Here is a 23,991-nt window from a genome sequence, read left to right on the forward strand (position 1 = left end):
AAAGGACAGACAGCTACTTACAGAGGTCTTTAGAAAGGCCACACACACTGACCAATACCTGCTTTTTGAATCAAACCATCCACTACAACATAAACTAGGGGTTATTAGGACCCTCCAACATAGAGCGGAACAAATACCAACTAGTGCTGAGGGAAAGAAAAAGGAGACACAACATGTCCAGAGAGCGCTCTCAACCTGTGGGTACCCACGGTGGGCTTTTAACAAATGTCAAAAGAAGAGAGTAGGGAAAGAAACCCAAAAGCCCACAGAAGCTAAAAGGAGAGGAGTGGTAGTCCCTTATGTAGCGGGGGTCTCCGAAAAACTCCAGAGGATCTTATGGCAACACAAAATTCCTACCTATTTCAAACCAGTAAATACCCTGAGACAAAAATTAGTGCATCCTAAAGACAAGGCTCCAAACCAGAAACAGAGCAATGTGGTCTATTCCATCCACTGTAAAGATGAGGAATGCAAAGAGCACTACATTGGGGAAACTAAGCAAATGCTCCAAAAAAGGCTTTATCAACATCGCAGGGACAATGCTAGTGGTCCTCAATCAGCAGTACATCTACACCTGAAAGCTACCAATCACTCTTTTCAGGACAGCGAGGTAAAGATTTTGGCCAAAGAAAACAGATGGTTTGAAAGAGGAGTAAAGGAAGCTATTTTTGTCAAACAACAGAACCCATCATTGAATCGGAATGGTGGTTTGAGGTTCAATTTGGACCCTGTGTTCAGCAGGTTACTGAGACCAAAACCCACAGCTCTTAGTCTTGCAAATGAGGTGAAGGCAGGGCCGAGCCAGAACAATAGATGCTAACAAGCCAGTATCAGAGTCGTTCATACCCAATTCAGGGAGCGACACTTCCCTTTTATCGTAGGTGTGAATAACAGGATAGGATTATACCACTGTAAAGATGAGGAATGCAGGCTTAGTGTAACGAACCAATAGGAGGAGGGTGTTGGCACACCAATTCCGCCCACTCTTACTGTATTTAAGGCCTAAGCTACCAGCACTTATTAGTTTGCTGACGAAGCTCTTCGGATGAGGAGCGAAACGTCCGACACCTTCTACACAGAAGTACAGATGACGTCACATTATTTAACATTTAATAAGCAGATTGCTTACCTTGGAGCCGACAAAGTTTGATCTTTGAGGAACATTACCAATGTTCCCCTCCAACTTATCTGGATAAGCCTGTCACTTGTGCAGTCTACAGTTTAACGATAATAACCTTCTTAAATATCAAAAATATTTATTTCCTAGTCTCTAACATTCTTTATTGAATTGACTAGAGTGCCGCCATGAAAATATGGGCGGGGCCTGCTATGTACTGTATGTGATTGGCCTGTCTGCGTTTCAGGGGACTGTAACTGACTTGAATGGGTGGGCGTGGCCGGCCACCCCAATAATGCAAAGACTGAACTGTACCATTGATCTGTATTATACATGTGGATACACCATACAGTGCACCCGCCCGTGCAAGCCGCTGAAGCCACAGAGACGCCATCTTACCACTCACATCTCGTACGTAGCAGACTACATTGGCACAGCGTACATAGTGTACAAAGCAGATGAAGAGGCTCACAGAACATCTATATTTTAAATTAAAAAGCGTGGAGATTCTCCCATTCCTTCAAGTAACGCAACCTTCGTCCCTTTAAAAACGATTTGATACGTTATTCTCTATCTTTTGACTATATTAAATGTACTTTTCCCCCTTCCAATTCTCATTGCCTTTGGGACAAAATTCTACTCTGCACCCTGGCTCAGCACTCCCCTATAGCAATGCATAGTTTTACTCCTCTAGAAAGAGATTTTAATTTGAACTGCATATTCCATCCCTTTTTTCCACTAAAATCCATGGTCATGATCCTTTACTTTTTTTTCTTACTTTCATACAATTCACTATGCTCTCGTCTGTACAAAATATGAATCTTAAAAGAGAGTGATTTTGGACAAGTTTTAAAATCATTTAACATTTTTCGGATTGTTTTTCTGATTTTTTTTTTGTTTGTTATGAAATAGAAATAACCTCTTTTCTGATATAGAAATATATTTTAACATAACCACAGGAATAATATGTAATATAATATGTAATAATATATAAACATTGTCTCCATATGGGGGTTCGTTTGAAATTTGGGTAAACAAAAAAAAACGTATTTTTTTATATTTGCAAGCAACCGCAAATTATTTAGTAGTCTAGTCGGTTGTTTGTTTACATATCCCCCACAGCCCCCTATGTAAAGGTAAGGCTCAGGTATGGTATGATATCGACATAATTTAAAAAAATGATCATACCCGAGTCCTTATGACTAAGCTCAAGCACACCTGTTGTGCGAGGTTAGTCTGATGACTAACCTTGCATTTAGTGTGAGTGGGTAACAAACTAACAACAGACTTAACAACTCACAAGTTCTCACATAAGTCATTGTCCGAAAAGTGTTTCTTGTGAGTGGTAATATGGCGGCCGCGTGGCTTCACAAGTCATTGACCAATGGTCTATCCAGATATATAATACAGATCGGTGAACTGTACATGTTAACTTTATATATACAGTTTATTGTACATCAACTGGTACAGCAGGTAGCACAATGTGAAACAGTGATAGTATTGTAGTCAATAGCTGTCAAACAGACAATAAGAGACAAGCAGGCACTTACTGAAAACTTAACCACAATAAACAGTTTAGAGCAGGGGTGTCAAACTTGTGCCATGGACGGCCGAGACACTGCAGGTTTTCTTACCAGCTAGCTACTAAAGCAGATGATTTTAATGATCAGCACCTTCAATTTGAGGGAAGGAGCTCATCAATTAAATCACCTGCTGGAGAAACTGGTTGGAGATAAAAACCTGCAGTGTCTCGGCCCTCCGTGGCACGAGTTTGACACCCCTGGTTTAGAGGGTGTGAGTTTTCTACAGGGGTCCAGAAAAAGCCCAAGACCAAGTTTGAAGAAACAGTTGATGCTTGAATAATGACTGACAAAGGCAATGACATTTATCTAGTACGAGAACCACTAGTGGTACGTGGGCTCAAACTAATGGTACCCAGGAACCAGATCCACCTATTGGTGGTTCGGCATTCCATTTATGGGTGTTCTTGGAATGTAACCCCAACGAATAGTAGGGGTCTACTGTATGACCCTAAGATTCCTTGAAATTGAATCAATATTGAACTTTACTGCAAGTACAAGCCACGTTCCAAACTAAACCATGACGGTAAGCGGAGGTAGCAAAAATGGTGGTATTTGCCAAGCAATCATGTCCTTTTTTTCTTTTTTTTTGTAAATTAGGCTTCTTAAAACGCTTATACTAAACAGAGGGGTCCAAACTTAACCTTAAAGCTCATTACACAGGCTATAACCATTGCAATGTAAGTCAAGGTATGCTATGCAATTACATGTTGACCCAAATAATGCTTCTTAATAGTTATATTGGGGCTGTTTTAATTTTATTTGTTCAATATGCCACATGTCAATAAAGCAGAGGCTGTGCCATAATGCAGTGTTAGTGCAATTCGTCAAAAGGCTGTTCAGGCTTTAATTGGACCCCAAAAAGAACATGGAGAAAAGGTGATCCTCGCTCACACTCACAAGTCTCAGCAGTCTATAGAATTGAACCGAGATTAAAAAAAAAACTTTTAGTCAAACAACTTGGCCGCCGTGGCTTTGCCGTCGTATTTGGCAGCCTTCCCATCAAACTCTGCGGGAAGGATGTCGGCGTCAAACTCCTTGTAATAGTTTTCCAGCTCGTCCCCGTGCACAAAGACCTGCAATGGAGAGGATGGGGTTGGTTAGTGTGGGGACTCAGTGGACGTCAGTGGACCTGATCAAGTGACTTTACCCTCTCCAGCAGCTTGCTCTTCATGAGGGGTTTGACCACGTTGTAGGTGGTGGTGAAGTACCACGGCTGGTGGATGAAGTGCACCGCTTTGAAACGAGCCGGGAACGAGTCCTGGTGGGACAGAAGATCACCGTCAGAGGGGCATTCATTGAACAATATTTTCATTATTGTGCTTGCGCAGTAGTGCAAAAATATTTGAAACAGCTCTCAGCGTGATGCAGTTCAGTTTTGCACCACTGCAAACTACAATCTCCAGTCATGGAAAAAATGATTAAACCACCCTTGTTTCTTCAGTTTATTGATCCATTTTAATGCCTGGTACAACTAAAGGTACCTTTGTTTGGACAAATATAATGATGATAACAAATATAGCTCATAAGAGTTTAACTTAAGAGCTGATATCTAACAACTTGCATGATAATAACCAAAATCACTTAAGTTCTTACATGAATAGCTATAGTATTGTACTGCCAAAAAATGTAACTCTTATGAGCTATTTTTGTTGTCATTGTTATGTTTGTCCAAACAGAGGTAGCTTTAGTTGTATCAGGCATTAAAATGAACAAGGAACCGAAAAAAAGGGTGGTATAATAATTTTTTCCATGACTGTACATATCGTTATATAAATCTTAGGTTTATTGGTCACAAAATAATAACATATCATTTAACATAATTATTACATAAAGAAAAAAGCATTATACATTGTTTTTAAAATGTACTAATTACATTTTTGGAATATTTTCACATTTTGTTGACAGCTTATATTTTATTTTATACTATTACATAATTTAACATTTTCTATACATTTTCACAAAACCCCCAAAATGCCACACTGATAATTCCATGTCATTTCATTTTGTTTTACATAATTTTAAATTGTTGCAAATGCAAATTTTTCTCCTACCTTTTGAATATATTTACACTGTTCCAATTGTTCACCCATACTTGGCTTTTTTTCTTACTATTCTCCCAAATTAGAGTGCTAATGCTGTAAACATAACCACATCATTTAGAAAACGACATAATTGTACTTGTGAGCACACGCAAACGCAAATTCTAAAAAATATATTTTTTACATTTTCATTAAATATGAAATAAACATGAAATACATAAAAAAAAATTATTTCAGGCCTACCTGCAGCATGTCCACCATCTTCTTGAGCTCTGTGGGTTTGATGCCGGATGCCTGCTGCATGGTGAAGCCCTTGAAGTTCTCGATGATGCAGAAGCCATTGATCTGAGTCTCCTCGTTCTCCAGAAGCTTCTCCAGGATGACACAGTAGGCCCGCAGAATCTACAGAGGGGCAAAAGGTCACAAAGAAGACTCTCGTGGATCGAGCGGGGAACTCACGGATGTGTTGCGGCACCTCGTCGAAGGTGATCTCCTCGTAGTCCCAGTTCTCGATGTTGAAGAGCAGAACCACGCGGCCGTACTTGTCTCGGCTCTGCAGGATGCCGGGGTAGCCGGCCTCGATGGTGCTGCGCACAGCCTCTGGAGTCAAGTTCTCAAAGAGCTCAGGGTACTCTTTCCTGAAGCGCACATAACCTTTGGAAGGAAGCATCATGAAGACCATTTCACAACAACACAAAAAAACACCTCAGCTAGGGTTCACTGATGGCAAAACTGGATGTTTGCAGAAACACGCAAAACAAATATTTTTTCCACCTGACCAGAGTAGTGTGTTATGCCTGACTAGAAGTCGAAGTCATGTCTCCAGTCTTGTGAGGTGAGGCAGCGGTTGTTAACTTTGCTCGAGGAGGCCGACACAAATGCTAGCAGCTTCTGTTCACAACAGCTGATTTCCTGCAGTGCACTGGCCTTACAATTGCTTTGTACCCACTCCAATTGAAGATTAAATTATTAAACTGGATTTCTGGACTCTTAGCATATTTCAACTCCAATATACTCTATGCATCATGGGAACTGTAGTTCTTTTAAGCCATAAACGAACCATAAACAACATTGTTTAAGCCGCATAGCTCAAAGCATGTGAAAAAAGTAGCGGCTTACAGTCCGTAAATAACGGTATGTTAGAACATCTTGGATGTTTACGAAGGCAAGTATGCGATGCTTATAAAAACACATACATGAAAGTGTTTTTGATGTTGTCGAAAACATGCTTGTTACGTTATCATTGATCTTTACGGACATCTGTTAGAATTACTTACAATGTTTACGTATGTTATTGTCGCTGATGTTTACGACAACACGTATGTTAGTTGAGTGCGGGTTGGTCTCAGACCTGTGACTGACAGGTGACCAGTCCAGACTGCACCCCGACTTCCGCCTTAAGTCAGCTGGGACTCGGCATAAGTGTCATATAAAAGCGATGCAAAGACGTACCCTTCATGAGCTCGAAGGCTCTGTGCACGTCGTACTTCCTGGCTCGGATGAAGCGAACAAGCATGCTGTCGGGTTTCTCCCCAAAAGTGTCCTGCACCCCTTTGGCCAGCTCATCCCCTGCATCCGCCTTCTCCTTGATAATACCTCGAAGCTCCTTCACCGCCGACACACGCTTCTCCTCCGTCTCGTTCAGCTCGTCTTTGGCCTGCAGGTTAGACATTTGAAATATGTGATTGTTGCTTGGAAGTTGCAATAACAGTGTGGCTATCTGGACTCTACCTTCTGCCGGGTGTGATCTGGCAGGCTGGGGCTGGGTCCAAACACGGGACCATGGTCCTTGACGGTGAGGCGCTCCAGCTTGGCCCGGAGAGCCTGCTCCTCCTCCGACACCATGCGGTAAGTTCCACTCTGAGAACGTAGGGGGCAGCGTTATAATATTAGCATTGCTAAGTGAGTTATGTTAGGTTCACTGAGGACTCTAAACTGCCTTCAGACTTTGATGTTTACAAAAAGCCGTACATTTAAATTGTCTTCAACATTTACAAAAACAAGTATGTTATATTGTACCCTCGGGCATTCTGGTAAATCGGGAAATTCTGCATTGTTGACGTACTGAGCTGCCGGACCCTTTCCTCTTGTCCATTTCTGGTTGTATGGCTATCATCACATTTGTCCTCGTTATGAAATCAACTACATTGAATACTCTTTGATGTTTACTAAAAAAAAGTATGTTAAATTGTCCTCTAAGGTTATCCTCACATTTGCGATCTTGGCTATTAATGGTACCCTTTTTTGTGGCATCAAACAAAAACAAAAACACACACACAGCCAAATAAAAAGCAAAACACATTTGCACAGATGCTTAGCGAGTTGGCATCGTGCATGACGATGATTTTGTTTGACTTTAGAGATTCATGTATTTGAATGTGGCGATGAATGAACAAAAAAATCTGTACTGCAAATACACGACTTTAAGGCGCCTGAACACACGTTGTTCTGCACAAAAGCCCTCGTGTGTCAATATACAGTAAGTCTCTCACAAGACTCGATTGTGTTTCTTGCTTTAAAAAAAGAAGCCTAATCCGCATGAATCAATAAGGCCTCAGTATTGCAGTAATCTGCCTCACATGAGTCCAGTAAAGCCCGCAAATGCACAGCGAGGACTCCAAAGGCCGCGTCCAAACAATGCAGCTTTGTCGCGCGAGACGGCAATACTTACGACGACAGCCATGTCTGTGCTCTTCACGCTGGGGTCAGTACAATCTGTAAGACAAAGCAAACGCATCCTGATGATTGAGACCAACAATGGACACAGCGTTATAATCCCACCTCATCCTGCTGTGACAGGGGTGCCTCCACGGTGACGCTAAATTTAGCTCTGGATCGCTCCTGCATCATTTATCAGGAGATTTAACAACATCTCTTTCATAAACAGCGTGATGTAAACCAGATTAACCCCAAAAACAACAGATAACCTGAAAACTCCCTACACTGGATTTACAACCGTACAGCATTCTCCAAGAAAAGCAAAACCAGTCTACTGCAGGAGCGAGGAACCACTTTTGGTAACGTCAGTGCCTGTTCAAAATTGACCAAGAAAAAGCATAGCAATAACATTTTAAAACATACCGTACATAGATTTAAGAAAAAAAATTACATATTACACGACATTTTTAAGATGACAACCAAATTCCAAATATTGCTTGTGCTAAAAAAAACCCTTTAATTAGAAAAAATTATTATTAAGTACATTTTAAAGCAAATTAGATTCTTAGATTTAAAAAAATGATTACTGATTGTATTTTTTTGATCAAACCAAATTGATGAAACTAGTATTAGTAATTACTAAACATTTATAAAAAAAATAAAAACCTAATTATATAATCTAAAAACACACCAAATGCAAATGATTCAACAGATTTTTACAGTATATTATGTTCAAAAATGTATTTAAAAATACTAAAAAAAAATAGAATATATATAAATCTATATTTTTTTTAATACAAGCAAGGTGGTTAAAGGAATCAATTCATGGAGCAATTTAAACAGAAAAAGAAATACAATATATGACAAAAAAATGATTTGCCAGGAATATTTTTTCTGTTTATCAATTGCTTTATAAGGTGGCTCTGTTTTGTGATATTGAAGTTACTCAATATGTTAGTTTCAACATTTATCTGATAAAAGATGAAATATAATACATAATAAAATAAAATATTAATAGTGCCTCATTAAGGGGTCCTTCATTTAAATAAGTTAGCCCAAACACAATAAATTCCACTTGAAATGGATTAAATAAGCATATTTAAGTTGAATTAAATTAATGTTGCAAAAATATTTTTTAGTTTGCATCTCATGTTGATAATTTAAAAAAAAGGCAGGTTCACCAAACTGTGGGTTGGGGCCCAAAATGGGACATGGGCCAGTTTTTGTTGGGTTGAATTATTTAGCAACTTTATTTTATCGTCAAACAAGCGTGTCGTTTCCTTGCAAGGGACTTTTGATCGTTGTTGAGGTAGTGCGCAGTGCACACAATTGGACAAAGTTGGCACCCTCCTTAAACAAAATCATCTACTGTTAAATATAAGGAAAATACAGCTAAACAACACCAGCTATAATAAAGTGCCCATAAGGCAGGCAATAAGGGGTTGTTGTGGGTTCTGTGAGGAACGGCGGTCCGAGGAGGCCTACCTGTGTGAGGCGGGAAGTCGCTGGCGAGGAAGTGTCGGGCGTCCGTGTGCAGACACAGCGACGCCAAGCTTTTGTAGCCTAGGGATTAATGTCGTCACACAGATTATTGCTTTTTTTCCCCACTTTCTGTCTACATGTGAAGTTGTGATGGAGGGGGTGGGGCTAAAGCAGAGGGCGTGATGTAATGATTGGGGTGGGGGGGTTGAGGGGCTACTCTTTAGGTAAGAGCTGCTTTGGCTTGTTTAGGATTTGATGGCATTTCTCAAAGACTTATCAGTGTGATGCTCAACGTGCACACGTGCTCACAGCGACCATGCACGATTAAGTGCCTTTAAAAAACAAAATAGGTGCGCTATTGTGAGATATTAATACTACCAATAAATATAATAAAAATACCACCAGTAGTAATAATCATCATTCTCCTCGTAGTGTTATAGATGGCTTAAAAAAGGTTCCACCACATGAATTATGGAATACTACTTCAAAGTCAGCTGGGTGTATTTACTAGTTTATTTGCTACAGCAACAAAAACAATGAAATAAATTACCATAAACGCAATTAAAAGATAACTATGTTTTTAATTCCCATAAGCAGTAATTAGTAAAATCATGTTTTAGGTGGGGTTTTAACAATTTGTGGGATTTTTTTTTTTTTTAGCAGTTTTTCTCTGCTTCTATTCTACAGCCTCCTATGTTTATTATTTTGTTGTAATTAGTAAATCTTTTTTTTTTATTTGTAGCATGTAATGAATTGTTACATAATTTTTATGATCACCTTCCTATGCCTCTAACCCACAGCCTCCTGGTGACGCGTGCAGCATGTAAATACCTTTGGGGTTTTTTTCAACAATTATGAAAAAGATATCTACTAATCACCAATTTGACCTTTAACCTCAGCTAGCTAAAGCATAAAATTAAGAGATTAGACATTTCTTCAATTCTTTCACTGCTGGAGAAAAGCTAGTCAGTATTTTAGCATCTACAGTACCTTCTACTCCCCCCGCCCCCTCACGGTACCATGCACGTTTTCCTCCTGACGGATGGCGAGCACGCAGGCGGGCAGCGCAGCAGTAATCTGATAAATCTGCTCAAGAAAGAAAGAGTTATGTGGTTCATTTATGCAGATCCAAGAAACAATGACGCCTCTGTGCTCTGGCTCAAGGGTCAAAGGGCAGCCCAAGACCCTCCCCTCATCAAACCCAATCATTATGTGATCAGGGCCTTCGATGAAACCTCCATTCGACATGACATGACACATGTTGTGTCCATTTAACATGGACACAACATTAGGTACACCAGCTTCTCACTAGAACTTAGAAATATCTTAGTAAACAGAAAATGACAAAGACACACTACGGAGAAAAAAAAAAGTGCTGTTACATCAGCTTCCCCCCACTCAAGTTAAAAAAAATGAGAAGTCAAGTTTTGAGAGAAAAAAGGTGGGGAAAATGTCTCCCCAAAGAGGGTCATACTATTACATAATACTGTATACATGTCATTCCTTTTAAAGTCATGACACTACATGAAAAAAAAGTCAGTGATATGTTGAGAAAAACTAATAGATGAGATGAGATCAGTCATATTTTTCCAAAGAATGTCATATCAGACATGAAAGAGTCTAAAGACTGAAGATGGCCACCCATCAAAATTTTAAAAAAGCTCTTTCGTGGAGGTAATTAACGAGTTTGTCATTTTCAATGAAAAGCAAGCACTTTCATTTTTACTGTTGATAAAAAAATCTTGTATTTAGAGTGTACACACAAGACAATACACAGCTTTTGCTGTCTTTTGTTTTTAATTTAATTTGGAGGCAGTTTATATCAGCAGCACAGCAAACAAGACAATAATAGCAGCTGTGTGGACAAACACGCCAACTTCCTGTTTACCTGCAGTTGTCTCGTCCTAATGAGGTCATAAGGTAACTTAACGAGCACATGTCCAAGTCAAGTAATAAGTGAGTGTTTTCCTTCAAGCATCAAAAGTCATTAGTCAGCATCTCCAACATGCTCCGCCTCTAGGCAGTCGGAGGTCAGGTGGTGAGGCCAGTACCGGTCCTGCATGAAGTCCTCCATGGAGGCGTCCCTGATGGGCTGGTTGTGGTCGTCGTCCCCCCTCAGTATGCTCTGAAGCTCCCTCTCCCACTCGTCCTCCACCAGCTTGTAAAGATCCAAGGAGGCCCGGGCGTCCTCCACCGAGCAGTGGCCACTCTTCCCCACCTGGACGCCATGATAGGGACCATTTTATGGTCAAGTCATTTGAAAAATGACGATTGCACGAGCAGGTTGGCAAATACATGCCGAAGCAAAAGGTGGCACTACCACCGCCTAGTTCTTTTTTAAAAAAAATGTGTACAATTTGGACTGATGTAACAAAGCTGCATCGCCATGGTGACCACCTAACAATGGATCCCTCTGGGAGTTGCGCTACCTAGTGGGGAAGATGTGATTTCATACACCGCATGAATGGTTCATAAAAGTTTGAGGATGGCCACAGTTTCACCCTGGAACTGACTATTTATGTTTACATTATTAGCTATGGGGGAAAAGTGTAAATACAGAAAATGGTGAAAAATGGCACCAAATATTTCAAAATCACTGTAATATTAACTCATAGACTGCCAGCCATGTTCACAGCAGAGAGTTTCATACTGCCGGAGTTTTTGGGCATTTTTGGTGAACTTTCAAGACCCACAGAATATTGCGTTTTAGGACTACATAAACATTGAAACTAAAGAAACTCTAGACTCATCAGAAAAAAAAAGTTTGCTTCTAGCCTTTTTGGGTTTTTAGATATTGGTGGTAGAACATGGGGTAGTTTCAGCAAAAACACCTGGTTTGGACCAAAAAACTGAGAAAACAAGCTTTTTCTGCAGAGAAGCAAATGCAAGCAGAGTGACGGTGGGGTCTGCTGGATGTGGGGATGAATCCCTGCTGCTGACCGATCCAGACGGCGGCCACTGGTAAGAAGAATCAGGGTCAGGTTCTGAGTCACCCGACTCTGAACTGCTTCCGGTGTCAGGCTCCGGTGTCGCGCCACATGGCTCAGCAATGCTAACCACTAGCTTGTTGCTTTGGCTGCCATTGTCAACTGCATTTGAGTCTTCGTCACCTACATCACCCATGTCACCTCTATCGTTCGCGATCGCGTCACTACTAAAGACAGATCCACCGCCATCAAGCTCTGTGACAGTGTTAGCTGCCTGTATTTTTGGTCTCCGCTCGATTTCTGCATGTGTTTCGCCATTTTCCTCTCTCAACCCACAATCCGTCTTCTTCATAGACAATCTGTCGCTGCCTGTAGGAGGAAAAGAGGACTGTTGCCCCCTACTGGGACAGAAGTACATTGCCTACAAGTCACACAAGATGAATACGACTTTGATCTGTAGCTTTTGTGAAAAAAAAAAGAGCAAAAGACGTCTTTGTCAGTCACCGCTACTTTTTGAAAAGACGTTAATAGAAAAAAAAATAGTATTTCAAGAATAAAGTTAAGAAAAGTTTAAGTTAGAAATTTAATTGAATAAAGTCATTATGTTGATATGTGAAAAAAAAAACAATGGGAGAATAATCTTTTAAGAGTAAGAAAAACAAAAGTGGTTATTTTTCTTTTGTTTTTTTTTTTAGAGAAAGTGATATTGTAAGAAAAAAGTCTTATGAGTTCAGAAATAAACATAATACTACAAGAAAATAGGTGTCGAGTTATGTCTTTAGAAAAATGCATTTAAGAAAAATGGCTTAAGTTGGGAGAGTACTTTTTTTTTTTTTTTTAATAAATGATGTCTCTAAGGGAAATAAGTCAGTAAAGTCAAATTGGCAACTTGAAAAGGCAAGTTGGGCATTTAAGCTGGGAGAACTATTTTTTTTAAGAAAAAACAAAAGAATCTGAACAAGGGGCTATCCCCACAGAAACGTTTTCGGGTCAAAACCGCAAACTATTTTATCGTTTCAGCCTCTCATCCACACGGGAACGGCGTTCTAGGTGACCTGAAACTGCTTCCAGAGTGGGAAAATCTGAACACGCCGACTTGTCGTCATGGTGTAGACAGGCAATACGAGAACGATGACGTCACCGACCCAGGCAACATAATATCGGAATATTTCGACGGCCATGACTCACCTCAGTCAACATTCTCCTGATATTTTGTTGTCTTTTAGTCCATAAGGACTCGCAGAAGTAATTCCACTTCTCATACGGGGAAGACGACGGACTTATGCGCATTCATTCTTTTTTCTTCTATGAGTTGGAGTGTCAAGTGGTTCCGTCTGCGTGCCTGTTCACAGCGCCACACGTAGGTGTGTCTTGTGTATTACATCGTTTTCACTCAGTGATGCGTTCCCGTCTGGATGCAACTTATACTAATCCGGCACAGTGTGGAAAGGGCAAAAGACTTCAGTTGGAAGAATAGTCTTGTGTTATTACAAGAAAAAAAAGTCTCAATATTATGACGATAAGTTTTTTCCCCCCCTCTATATTATAAAAAAAAAAAAAAGTGAAGTAATTCAAGCCAAATTGTTAAAAAATTGCATGTCGCAAAAAATTGTACATTATCCTTTTTTTAATTGCCAGCTGAGGCATCACTTAAGAACCGGCATCTATTAAAAAATAAATAAATAAAACAAATATCCATTTGGCACCAGTATTGGTTAATATGTAAACAATACCCAACCCTGTGTGTGCTCACCTGAATGTGTCTGTTGAGAAGCTTTTTGGCCATGATCTTTAGGGAGGCGCAGCGTTGGCGAGGAAAGCCGGCTAAATGGGCAAGGTGATGTGAGGCCGCTGTGTCCCTGACCATGTGGGCTGGATGGACCATGTCCAACACGTCAAAGTCGTTGTAGACAGAGTGTCCTACCACCACTTTGTCCTCAAGAATGCTAAGGATCTGGAGGACAGAAGCAGAGGTCAGGGATGGTTCAGAGATGTTTTTGCAAACAAGATGGCGGTCGGCCTCACCTCCTCTATGGCCTGAGCAAAGGGCGTGGCGTCTCGCAGGTGATGTCGCCGAATGCCGCTCCAGCGCGTCCTGTAGTCGGTGACGGGGTGACACGGCTGCACGTACTTATCATAGAGGACATCACCGTGGTAATCCAAGATGCTGCAACGGGCCAGCTCGCTGCAGCGCCCGCCAGGTCCCGTGCCCACCATCTCGCAGTCCAACGCCACCACGGCGTCTGGGCACGGCGAGCTTCTGCCGCTAGTCGGCAGGCTGGCCTCGGAAAAACCGCTGTCCACCTCCCACGTGTCCTTCACTTCCTGTTGATACCCGGTTTCATGTGCGGCAGTGCTTTTATTCTCATACTTCTGAATGTTGGCCCCTTTGGTCGGCTCGTTAACATCCCGTGGCTCATTATGGCTGTCTGTCCTTTTCCTCTTCACGTTGTCATTTCTCTGCTTCTGCTGACGTTTCTTGCACGCTCTCGCACTCTCCATGGCGCGAAGCATCATAGCCTTTTTGCACAAATATCTGTGATTGCTCAGAAGACCCCACGAAGACGCCTTAGCACGTTTTTTCCACTCGCCCGCCATTGTCCGTTGATGGAAGTATTCTAGTCATCATTGCTGTGGGGGAGAAAAACTACACATTAGTGAATGAGTGTTAAAAAAAAGGTAATTTAACAATAGACGGTCATACTGAGAGCTCTTTGTAACATTTTGGTTCATTTTATTGACATACAGGATGGAACTCATCCACATTTTTAAAACATAAAAAAAACACAGGGAAAACTAACTTTTTTCTATTAAATTATTTGCAATGTATTATTTTATATTTTCAAATGTATTATTTACGTATAAAATGATTAGTATCTATCATTCAAATAATGTATTTGGTATTCATTTTATAACTTAGTTTACGTTACATTTAATACAAATATCTACATAAGCAATTACTATTCATTACGGTTTTTTTTCCAATTAATTTTATGTTCTAGCCAAGCGAGCTGGGCCCATTTCTTTTTTTTAAACAATAATTTCTCTTATATTTTAGATTCTACCTTTTTTCCATGAACGGTACACTCACTGTAATCGCAACTTTGCTTCAAAGACATTGCCAAATGGTTTGAGATAGATTCTTATGCAATCCGGTGTAAGAGTGTCTCCAAACTTTTGACAAATACTGAGATTACCAAACGCCAAAGACAATCCACACTCAGCATAATAGACTATATTAGTTACACATCATGACGATTTCACAGGAACATACTCTCATTGACAGAGACGGCGTTATAACGTACCATTTACGTATTATTCAGGAAAATGTCCGGCTTTTAAGCAATAGCTGAAGAACGGATACAGCACGTCAGAAACGTAGATACATTTCCTCTTAAACATCGCGACTAAACACGAAGGCAAAATCGACACTTGATCGACTACAAGAATTACACACATACATAAATGAAGAAGACAGGATAAACAAGGTTACTTAGGTTTTTTACCTTCACCGGCTACACGTGGACAGAAAGAACATGCCCGGACTAGTTCAGAAAGATTCAACCTTATTGGCGCTTTGACTTCCTCGCCGTTTCCTAACAGAAATACAGATCACGACGCCACCTGCTGGCTCAGCGAGAAGCTACACTAGGATAAATATACAGTACTGTAACGTAATGTAAAACACTCCCTGGCTACAATATTAGCTATTTGTATTGTCTAATGAGTGAATTTTAGACATGTGACAAAATATGAAAACTTAATTGTGTGTTAACGCTAAATGAACCAATTCATACTTTAAATATTTAACCGGCGATGTTTATTTCGGCAGGGAAAAAAACTCTAAAACCACAACATAAGACAAACTGGTAAAGTGACGTACATTTTAATGATATTTAAAGTAAATGACACAAATGTTAAGAACATAGGTTACCAACACCATAGACCAGGGGTCACCAACGTTTTTCCTTGTGAGAGCTACTTTTACAAAATGAAAATGGCCAAGAGCTACTCATTTTTGTAACATTTAATATGCTTGTTTTACCAGAACATTAACAAAATGCTGGTGTCCACAACTCACATTTTGTATTTCAGAATGCATTTCGTTCTACTGTTCTCTCATTTTTAACTGAAAACCTGAATGAAAAGCAGGCTTGCGGGCACCTCATGTGGTTGTGGGAGGCTACCTGGTGCCCGCAGGCACCACGTTGGTGACCCCTGCCATAGACGGTACTTTCTAGGAGGGGCGGGGTTACATTCACGTTTGCGACTTCTTTCCACTAGTGCAAAAAATCCAATGTGTTTAGCAAAATGCCCCTGTCGCTTTTTGCATTAAGACTGCTTCATAAAAATGCCTTCATCGGTTGTATGAGGTACTGGGGGGAAAAAACATGGACCACACACGCGACAAATGAACATGATTCCAGCCTTTCCAAGCATTAGCAAATAATGAAAAACAAAACAATGTAACATGAAACAGGGAGGCTGTTTTTGCAGTAGATTACATTAGACAGGGGGTGGGAATTTTCCAGTGAATAATTTTACTACAAGAATATGTTAGAAAAATAATTTCAGTCAAAGCTTCAGGTTTGCAATGTGGCGCCTGCTTGCAGATTCAGTTTGCAAAAAGATCCCTTTCACACCAACAGTGCCGATGTTCACGCATTAAATTGTGATACAATGACAACGATGCCAAAAGCAAAAACAAACAATGACGCTTTGTGCTTTGCATCTTTACCTTAAAGTAGGAAAAATTATCTTCTATGCAGAATAAAAAATGTCACGTCTTCATAACGTTACCGGAAAAAAATCCTGCAATGACTTTGTAGTACATAAAAGAAACAACAAACAAAAACAACACATTCAAGTAAAAACGATATCCAGTCCATGTAAATGTAAATATTTGCAGGCGATGTCCACATGTACACAGGTATCACTTAAATCTATGTTCTGTCGTGTGCATGCCAAAGCACCAGGTGGTGCTGTTATCCAATTGGAAACATTTGCATAATAGAAACGCAGTGGCAGTGGCTAATGGTTAAGTATCTGCTGAAAATCACTACTGTCCAATTAAAAAAAAACCCTCAGATGTCAAACGTCCCAAAACATGTACAAGTTAAGAGTTCAACCATAAAAAATGTATTTGAATAATTTTCCTCAAAAGTCAAACAGAGTTCAAACTATCGCAAACTCAAACGTCATGGAATGTCATAAAGGGTCTGGCTACTATACCTATAAATCACCACTAGGTGACAGAATCACCCTGCAACCCCCTTCCTTATCCCTGGCCATTATGTGACATCAAAAGGTGAGAGGTTTTACTTGTGTTTTTGTTTGTTGTTTTTTGTTTTTACATCTGTTAAGATTAACAGTCCCACTCTTAATGTTAAGAATGTTGAAATGTGACTTAAAACTATAAAGGCCAATTAAGGTTTATTAATGATAGCCACAGTTTGACCCTGGAACAGATTACTTCTATTTCCTACGGAACATTTTGCTTTGAAGTGTCCACTGTATGTCAAAATGATTTTTCAAACCCATTACCAAAAAAAACAAAAAAAAAACATATACATGCCTTTTGTAGGACGGAGGTGATGTGAAACAAAATCAGAAAAGGAAACGACAAAAAATAGTTAGCAGGTTGCGAAATGTCAAAAATATTTAAAAATACATGTGTTTGTGTGGACAAAGCCTTAATTTGGCCCTGAAATGTGAATATATTGACTTATGTGAAGGCACACCATACTGAGCTAAAATTGGTGAGCCACTTCAACTAAAGATGTCCCATTGGCGCCCCCCATATGCATAGAGTTCGCCCACCTTTGTGGGACACGCTCAGTCCGTGTCAGACGACGGAGATAGGCGGGACGTGTCCACAGGCAGGATTTGGAACCACAGAGGAAGACGCAGAAGCGGGCTCACCTACCGCCCATCACCTGGATGGTCTGACTGCAGGCAACCTCAGAAGGGCTGCTGGCCCTTGAGTTCCGAGTAAACCAGTCCCTCTGCTGAGATGGCGTCACCGAGTCCCACTGTCCGAAGCGGCTGCTTGCAGACCAGCACCGGTGTCAGGTGGAAGGTGACGTTTCCCCGACGCCACGCCGTTGCCGGAGCCGTTGGGTCAAGGGACAGCGCTTCACGAGGCTCAAAGTGTGAACTGTGAAAGTGGAGTGGCACCTTCAGCTCCACCTTGGTGACATCAACCGCCTGCACGCCGCATGCCTGACTGCTGGCCACCCGAGCTCCCGCCATCACCGCCGCCGCCTGGTTGTCCCAGTAGCCGTCCACAGTGGCCAGCACGTGGTAGGCCAGCGTGTGGAAGTGGACGCGGGTCAGCTCGGCCTCCGACGAGGGGTCGCTGCGGCCGTGGCGCTCCAGAATCCAAAGGAGGATGTCGCTGACCTGGCCCACCTCGGGGACGCCCTTCCAGGCACTGAGCTGAGAGTGGGGCCCGCCGCCGGCCTGCGACAGGAACAACAGCTCTTGCTCGTTCAGCCCGATAGAGCTGACAATGGGCATGAACTGCTAACAGGAAGACACAACCACGTCATCAAATACACCACGAGAGCTCAGTTCAGCAGGCAGCAAAGATCCCCTATTACAGTAGATCCCTATATATTCGCAGATCGACATACAGTGGTCCCACGCTATATCGCGGTTTAACCATCGCTCCCTCACTCAATTGCGTTTTTTCAAAAATTAATGGCTGTTTCATGGTTGACTATGGCCTATTATTAGTAAAAAAATATTGAAAGACAAGTAATATGGAGTGTTCTGGTCACTACTAGACATCAGTAATGTTACATTGATGAGACATTGAATGTGAAGAAGTGTCCGACATGAGACGGTGGAAAAAAGTTCTCCCATTCCATGTGGAAGTGGTATGTTTTTGGCTTCTTACTTTGTCCTTCTTTCCCACTCAGTTTCAAACCTATTCCTAAATTTAGAATAAATACATTGGAGGCTAACTAGTTGGCGCCATAGACTGCTACAGTAATGTTAAAGTGGTGGCCGTCTCTTGTGTCACTTGAGTGATCTCATAGCCTGCGCACAAGCAGTGCACAATGTGGTGTAAACAAAGCTAGCAGTATTGTCGGAGTGTAAGTCTAAAAGTACTACGATCTAGCTCAGACACTGCGAGCTGCATTTGCATTAATCTTTAACGTCAAGTCACGAGCCTCAAAACATGACTGCCACAAATTTGAGACCCCTGGATTAGCCTATCAAAAATTGGAATTTATAAGGCATTTAGTGTTTTATGAGGGTTAATAATGTTAGTTAGGACATTGCCTGTATAGTTAATAAGGGTTTATGTGGTTCTTTTCACTGTGAAAGACTGTTTCCAACATGTACCTCTTGCATGATGCTGTTCATGTAGTCTTTGTCCGTCATGCTGGCCAGCTCCAAGTGGATGGGAATGTCCTTACGAATGTCTGATATGGCTGCCACTGCCTACCAAGAAAAGACACGGTAAACTAGGTGGTTAACTTCATGCGAAGGTGGCATGTTAAATTGTTATGAACCTCTTTGAGACGCTCCTCCCACAACTCCCTGCCCTGGCCCTCCATCATGTGGAGCCCTGACAGGACCACTAGGTCCGGCTGAAACTCCTCCAGGCTCGCCACGAATGTCTCCAGTGAGCTCATCTCACTGTTGGACACGTCGTGAGAGAAGATGAAGCGGTTAGCTTGAGGTGCCCGCGTTGAACCCCACTGCTCACCTGGAAATAAAAAAACATGCTCATTTCTGCTCGTCTTTATCTTGTATGAGGAGTGTTACTTTCAACATGTGACCTGTGCGAGTTACCCGCTTTGTACTCCAGGATGAGATGATATTCATCTGTCTCCTGGAGGGAACCCGGTGGAACAACAATCTGCTCATCCAGCATTTCATGGAGTCTGGGTCCAACTGGCCCACATAACAAAACCTGTGGCATTAAAATAGGACAGATAAGAGTTGATATTATAGGAATCAAAATTTTAAGACCGGCTGAAAAACTGCAAGAATTTACATTTTGCACTGTTGGATCTTAAGGAGGCTCGACGTAGAGCTTCAAAATACAAAAAGAAGACATAGGAGTGAGACAAAAAAAAATTGAGAAAGCAATTTAGTGCAAACAAGAATTAGTTCATCAGCTGTTAAAAGCCAAAATCTTGGCAAAAGTCAGGTATTCACAAAGTCATGATCTCTTGATGGCAAAGCCAAAAAAGCTTTCTCTCTTTGAACACGTTTGTATTGTTGAGCTGCATAAGGAAGGTCTCTCGCAACGCGCCATTGATGCTGAGGTTGGACGCAGTAAGACAGTCATTTGAAACTTCTTTAAAGATCCAGAGTTTTATGGAACAAAAAGATCAAGTGGAAGACCCAAAAAAATGTCACTGGCCCTGAACTGGATGATCCGATTGGCTGTCTGTCAAGACACAGGACCATCCTCGGCCCAAATGAAGGTTGTTACTGGTGTTGAGATAATCATCAGACGGCATCTGCGAAAGAAGGCTTATATGAAGAAAAACGTCTTCAAGGCCTTGTCTCTTTCAAGGCCACAAAATTGCCCATTTGGAAATTGCACAAGAGCACCAAATATGGGGGACATTGAAAGGTGGAAAAAAACGCTACTGGCATGACAAGGAGATCCCACCTGAGATGTTTTCCACACGGCACAGTGGAGGGGGCGCCATCATAATCAGGGGTTCTTTTTCCTTCAATGGAACAATGGAGCTTCAGGTTGTGCAGGGGCATCAAACGGCAGATGGCTATGTGGAGATGTTGCAGGAGACATTCCTCGTAAATGAAGGCCCACATCTGTGTGGTACTGACTGGCTTTTTTTTTTTTTTTTTTTTTTGAACGCTGCAGTTCACAATGCCCACCTCACATATGGGTCAATTCAATGGAAGAATCTCTCATGACAGGGAGGAGGAAATGAGAGAGCATGGAGGAGTGTAGTGTGAAAAAGGTTACACATTGTAGGGAAATTTTAATGCATGCACACTCACACACATAGTTCAGTTCCTAATGTGAAAATTGTAAATAGTTCATGGTGTTACATTTGTAAATAAATTGTTATTTTGATGTAAAACAACCCCTTTTTGCATTGTTTGTGTTATAGTTTAGATATTTCAGCTGTCACAAAAGCAAAAAATATTTGTGTCAAAGTGAAAGTTATGCTTCAAATGTATCTTTTCCTCCCTTTTTTAGTCAGGAATTGATATTTTCCTCAAACTTACCTATGTTCTACTGCTGATTACTAAAGAACGGAAAAAGGTTGAAACACACTTTTTTTCCTGATGAAAGATGGGAGTCTAATGAAAGATCCGTCAAAATTGTTTAAAAGGGCCAGTACTAAGGGCGTTGTGTTTGCTGGGAGTTGCTAATGTACACTTCTCTACTGTACAATTTCTTACCATGAGATCTGGATAGGTTGCAAGCTTCTGACCAATGAGGGCGGCGTTCCCTCCAACATACAGCTGGAAGACAGACAAGAGTCAATGGTCAAGAGTGAGAAGAATTTCCAAGCAGAACATTAGCGGAGGTCATGGTGGTCGTACCTTGGCGCTAGGATACTCTGCAGCTGCTCGGGCAATCCTCTGGAACACATCCTTGTCGCTGAAGAAACGCTCAGCGGCTGCCCCACGCTCCATGTAGTGGATGAAGGCTTCCTTCAGGTCTTCTTTGGAGTGCAGGACTTCGTGATCCAGGCCGCTGCCGGGATCCACTGCCAGCGCCTGTAGAAGGCCCACGCCTGACACCACCACGTCCACACAGGCGTTCACGCTGGGGGAAGTAGTGGGCCAGAGGACACGCTGCATCAGTCTTCCAATTTGGAGTTCAAACTAAACATTCAGGAACAATCCGACTTCAGCGCAGTGCAGCGTCTACGACATCAACGCCACGTGTGCTTTTCTATAGCTTTTTGTGTGAGGTTTTCTCCCCAGTCCTACCACAGAGGGGTAAAAAGTGATGATAACCGTAGAAGTGGAAATGTAATTTATTTGAATACAGAGAAAAGCGCGACATACATTTGATTTATTATTGATATTGTTACATTACTGTGGCGTAACAGCAACGTTACCACGAATGTGCATATATACAGACTCACCTCCAAGGCACAATACACATGATTAACTTATTTTTACACTTGTAACACAGTTAAGGTTAAAAAGCATGATGCACGCCTTTGCCATGTGTCCTCAATGGGCGTGTAGCTTTTATCTTCAGTTTTAATTAATGTACATAAACAGTGATGAACCTCTTTTTACACTTGAAAGACAGTTAAGAAGGTTAAACAGCATGATGCACGCATGGTGTTTGTTCAAGTATAGCAAACACAACATATCTAATGGTGGCCTAATACATACAAAGTACTGTATCTTTACGACTAAGTTCCCACAGAGGAAACTCCGGTGCTCCAGACACATTCCTCGGTCTAAGAAGAGCTTAAATCACGCCCTCGTCACGCAGCATTGGACAGAAGAGAACAGTGGGGGCACGGGCAAGGCACTAAATATCCTCCAACTCACCCGACAGCCACACGGCTCCACTGCCGCCTGGGCAACGTGATCAGCGAGTCCCAGGCGTCGGATATGACCCGTTCCAGGTGCTGCTGCCTCTGCGGGGATGACTGGAAGCCGGGCAGCCTGACATACTGGAGAAGCTGCTCGGGCAAGTCAGGGCCGCCGTGGTAGAGATAGCTGACCGCCAGCGCCAAGAGGGCCGCCACCGAGGCCTTCCTCCACATGATGCACTGTGGCCACAAACACATTTAAATAAATCACGACTGCACATAAGGATGCACTCTTGGTTTTCCTTGCACATTCACCAATGCCACATATAGACTGCAGTCCTGTGGGAAACACAGAGGACATAATATTTGATGTATGTTAAGTATTATAACATAATTGCTTTTCCCTGCGAAGTGTTTAACAATGACAGAAAAATTTACATTTTCATTCAAACAACTTTATTCTGGGTGTCCCGCTCAGGTTAGGCTAACTTCCTGGTAGTCTGGCTCATTGCTTTGGGTGTTTGTGAGTGTTTTTGGCATTTACAGCACTTTTCCGTTGCATTTGTTATATGGTAGTTGTGCGTTTTTGGTTTTGCATCATTTCTGTGTTTGGAGCATTTAGACGTTGCTTCGTGTTTGCCTCTGTCGGCCACCATAGAAAATACATTCATAATTTATTATTAATTTCCCTCCGAACGTCCTCCGTTTCCAGCTGTTGAACCCAACTTCACCTCGCCAATTTATCGTATTGTGCGTGTTTTTGCAATAGCACAGCCAATTAAAATTCGGCGATGATGTTAACCATATTTAGTTGGCCATAAATTAGCATGACAGTATTATGTTTCTGCTAACGCTAGCAGCTAGCAGCCGGTGTCCTTCGAGCCAAGTTAGCCTCAAACTAATCTGACAATAAGCATCAAGTAGCTTTATGGAGCTCAGAGGAGCGACTAATCCAATTAAGAGGCAGACATTTCCACGTATTTCCCCAACGTTATATCTCATTGTCAAATAAGTTTTGTATTGTTATTTTAACGCACGGGAGCTAGAAGCTCTGTGTATGACATAAGACAGTAGAACGTACCAGCAGTAGAAGAGCAGGCTTCAAACTTGTCGTTAAGGAAGTGTTGGTTGTTTCCTGGAGGACAACATCAAGAGCGTTAAACTTGCTTTAGGATGGAGACAGCGGCAAAGGTCGACGTCACTGACGGTAGGAGCAGCTTCGGTGGCTGTAGTTGACGCCGCAGTCAACACACTGCTAGCGACACTTCCGCAACCCGCCTGGCGCATGCGCACAACAGCAGCACCTTCCAATACACACACACAGAAGCAGCTAGTTTAAAAAGTAAAGCCAATTTAAATACATTCAAAAGAATACGTACACTAAACTGTTTTATTCATGGTTTATGACAACTTGTAAATAAATATTAATATTAATATTATTATATATATTACTACTATTAATTGCTGCAATCTAATTCAGTCCTATATCAGGGCTCTTCAACCGGCAACCTGCGGGCCTGATCTGGTCCGTGAATGACATCAGACCGGAATGTAATTTAAACGTTTTTGCAGTAGGTTCTTAAAAACAGAAAATGACTCCCGTTGACTGGTGTTTTTGCAGTCGGCCTTTAAAAAACAGCAGTGCGCTCTATCTTATACAGTGGGGCAAAAAAGTATTTAGTC

General features: G+C 41.6%; 3 protein-coding genes across 7 annotated transcripts; all 3 read right to left on the reverse strand.

Annotated features, from left to right (window-relative positions):
* Positions 1-2,545: 2,545 nt before the first annotated feature.
* rlbp1b (retinaldehyde binding protein 1b) lies at positions 2,546-9,004 on the reverse strand. Of its 2 annotated transcripts, none has more exons than XM_054776760.1 (8): positions 8,883-9,004; positions 7,411-7,454; positions 6,471-6,599; positions 6,192-6,396; positions 5,215-5,393; positions 4,983-5,141; positions 3,848-3,958; positions 2,546-3,773 (listed from the first exon to the last, which is right to left on the reverse strand). In XM_054776760.1, exons 2-8 carry the CDS (start codon positions 7,420-7,422, stop codon positions 3,645-3,647), a joined length of 924 nt encoding a protein of 307 aa, XP_054632735.1. In that variant the 5' UTR covers positions 7,423-7,454; positions 8,883-9,004; the 3' UTR covers positions 2,546-3,644. The 2 variants fall into 2 exon arrangements, with proteins under 2 accessions (XP_054632735.1, XP_054632736.1); XM_054776761.1 differs by lacking the exon at positions 8,883-9,004 and adding an exon at positions 7,521-7,868.
* A 1,640-nt stretch (positions 9,005-10,644) lies between these two features.
* LOC129181488 (apoptosis-enhancing nuclease-like) lies at positions 10,645-15,392 on the reverse strand. 2 transcript variants are annotated; one of them, XM_054776758.1, is made up of 4 exons: positions 15,313-15,392; positions 13,832-14,437; positions 13,560-13,760; positions 10,645-11,097 (listed from the first exon to the last, which is right to left on the reverse strand). In XM_054776758.1, the coding sequence occupies exons 2-4, from the start codon at positions 14,402-14,404 to the stop codon at positions 10,867-10,869; spliced, it is 1,005 nt and encodes a 334-aa protein (XP_054632733.1). In that variant the 5' UTR covers positions 14,405-14,437; positions 15,313-15,392; the 3' UTR covers positions 10,645-10,866. The 2 variants fall into 2 exon arrangements, with proteins under 2 accessions (XP_054632733.1, XP_054632734.1); XM_054776759.1 differs by lacking the exon at positions 15,313-15,392 and adding an exon at positions 15,112-15,278.
* Positions 15,393-17,326: 1,934 nt separating this feature from the next.
* adpgk (ADP-dependent glucokinase) lies at positions 17,327-23,573 on the reverse strand. 3 transcript variants are annotated; one of them, XM_054776755.1, is made up of 9 exons: positions 23,515-23,572; positions 23,390-23,443; positions 22,325-22,548; positions 21,353-21,578; positions 21,209-21,271; positions 19,613-19,733; positions 19,330-19,526; positions 19,160-19,258; positions 17,327-18,331 (listed from the first exon to the last, which is right to left on the reverse strand). In XM_054776755.1, exons 3-9 carry the CDS (start codon positions 22,540-22,542, stop codon positions 17,768-17,770), a joined length of 1,488 nt encoding a protein of 495 aa, XP_054632730.1. In that variant the 5' UTR covers positions 22,543-22,548; positions 23,390-23,443; positions 23,515-23,572; the 3' UTR covers positions 17,327-17,767. The 3 variants fall into 3 exon arrangements, with proteins under 3 accessions (XP_054632730.1, XP_054632731.1, XP_054632732.1); XM_054776756.1 differs by having other exon boundaries at positions 17,327-18,328; positions 23,390-23,573; XM_054776757.1 differs by lacking the exons at positions 21,353-21,578; positions 22,325-22,548; positions 23,390-23,443; positions 23,515-23,572 and adding an exon at positions 19,818-19,856 and having other exon boundaries at positions 21,209-21,265.
* Between the last annotated feature and the right edge of the window lie 418 nt (positions 23,574-23,991).

This window comes from Dunckerocampus dactyliophorus, chromosome 5 (genome assembly GCF_027744805.1).
Source record: "Dunckerocampus dactyliophorus isolate RoL2022-P2 chromosome 5, RoL_Ddac_1.1, whole genome shotgun sequence".
Classification (NCBI taxonomy): domain Eukaryota; kingdom Metazoa; phylum Chordata; class Actinopteri; order Syngnathiformes; family Syngnathidae; genus Dunckerocampus; species Dunckerocampus dactyliophorus.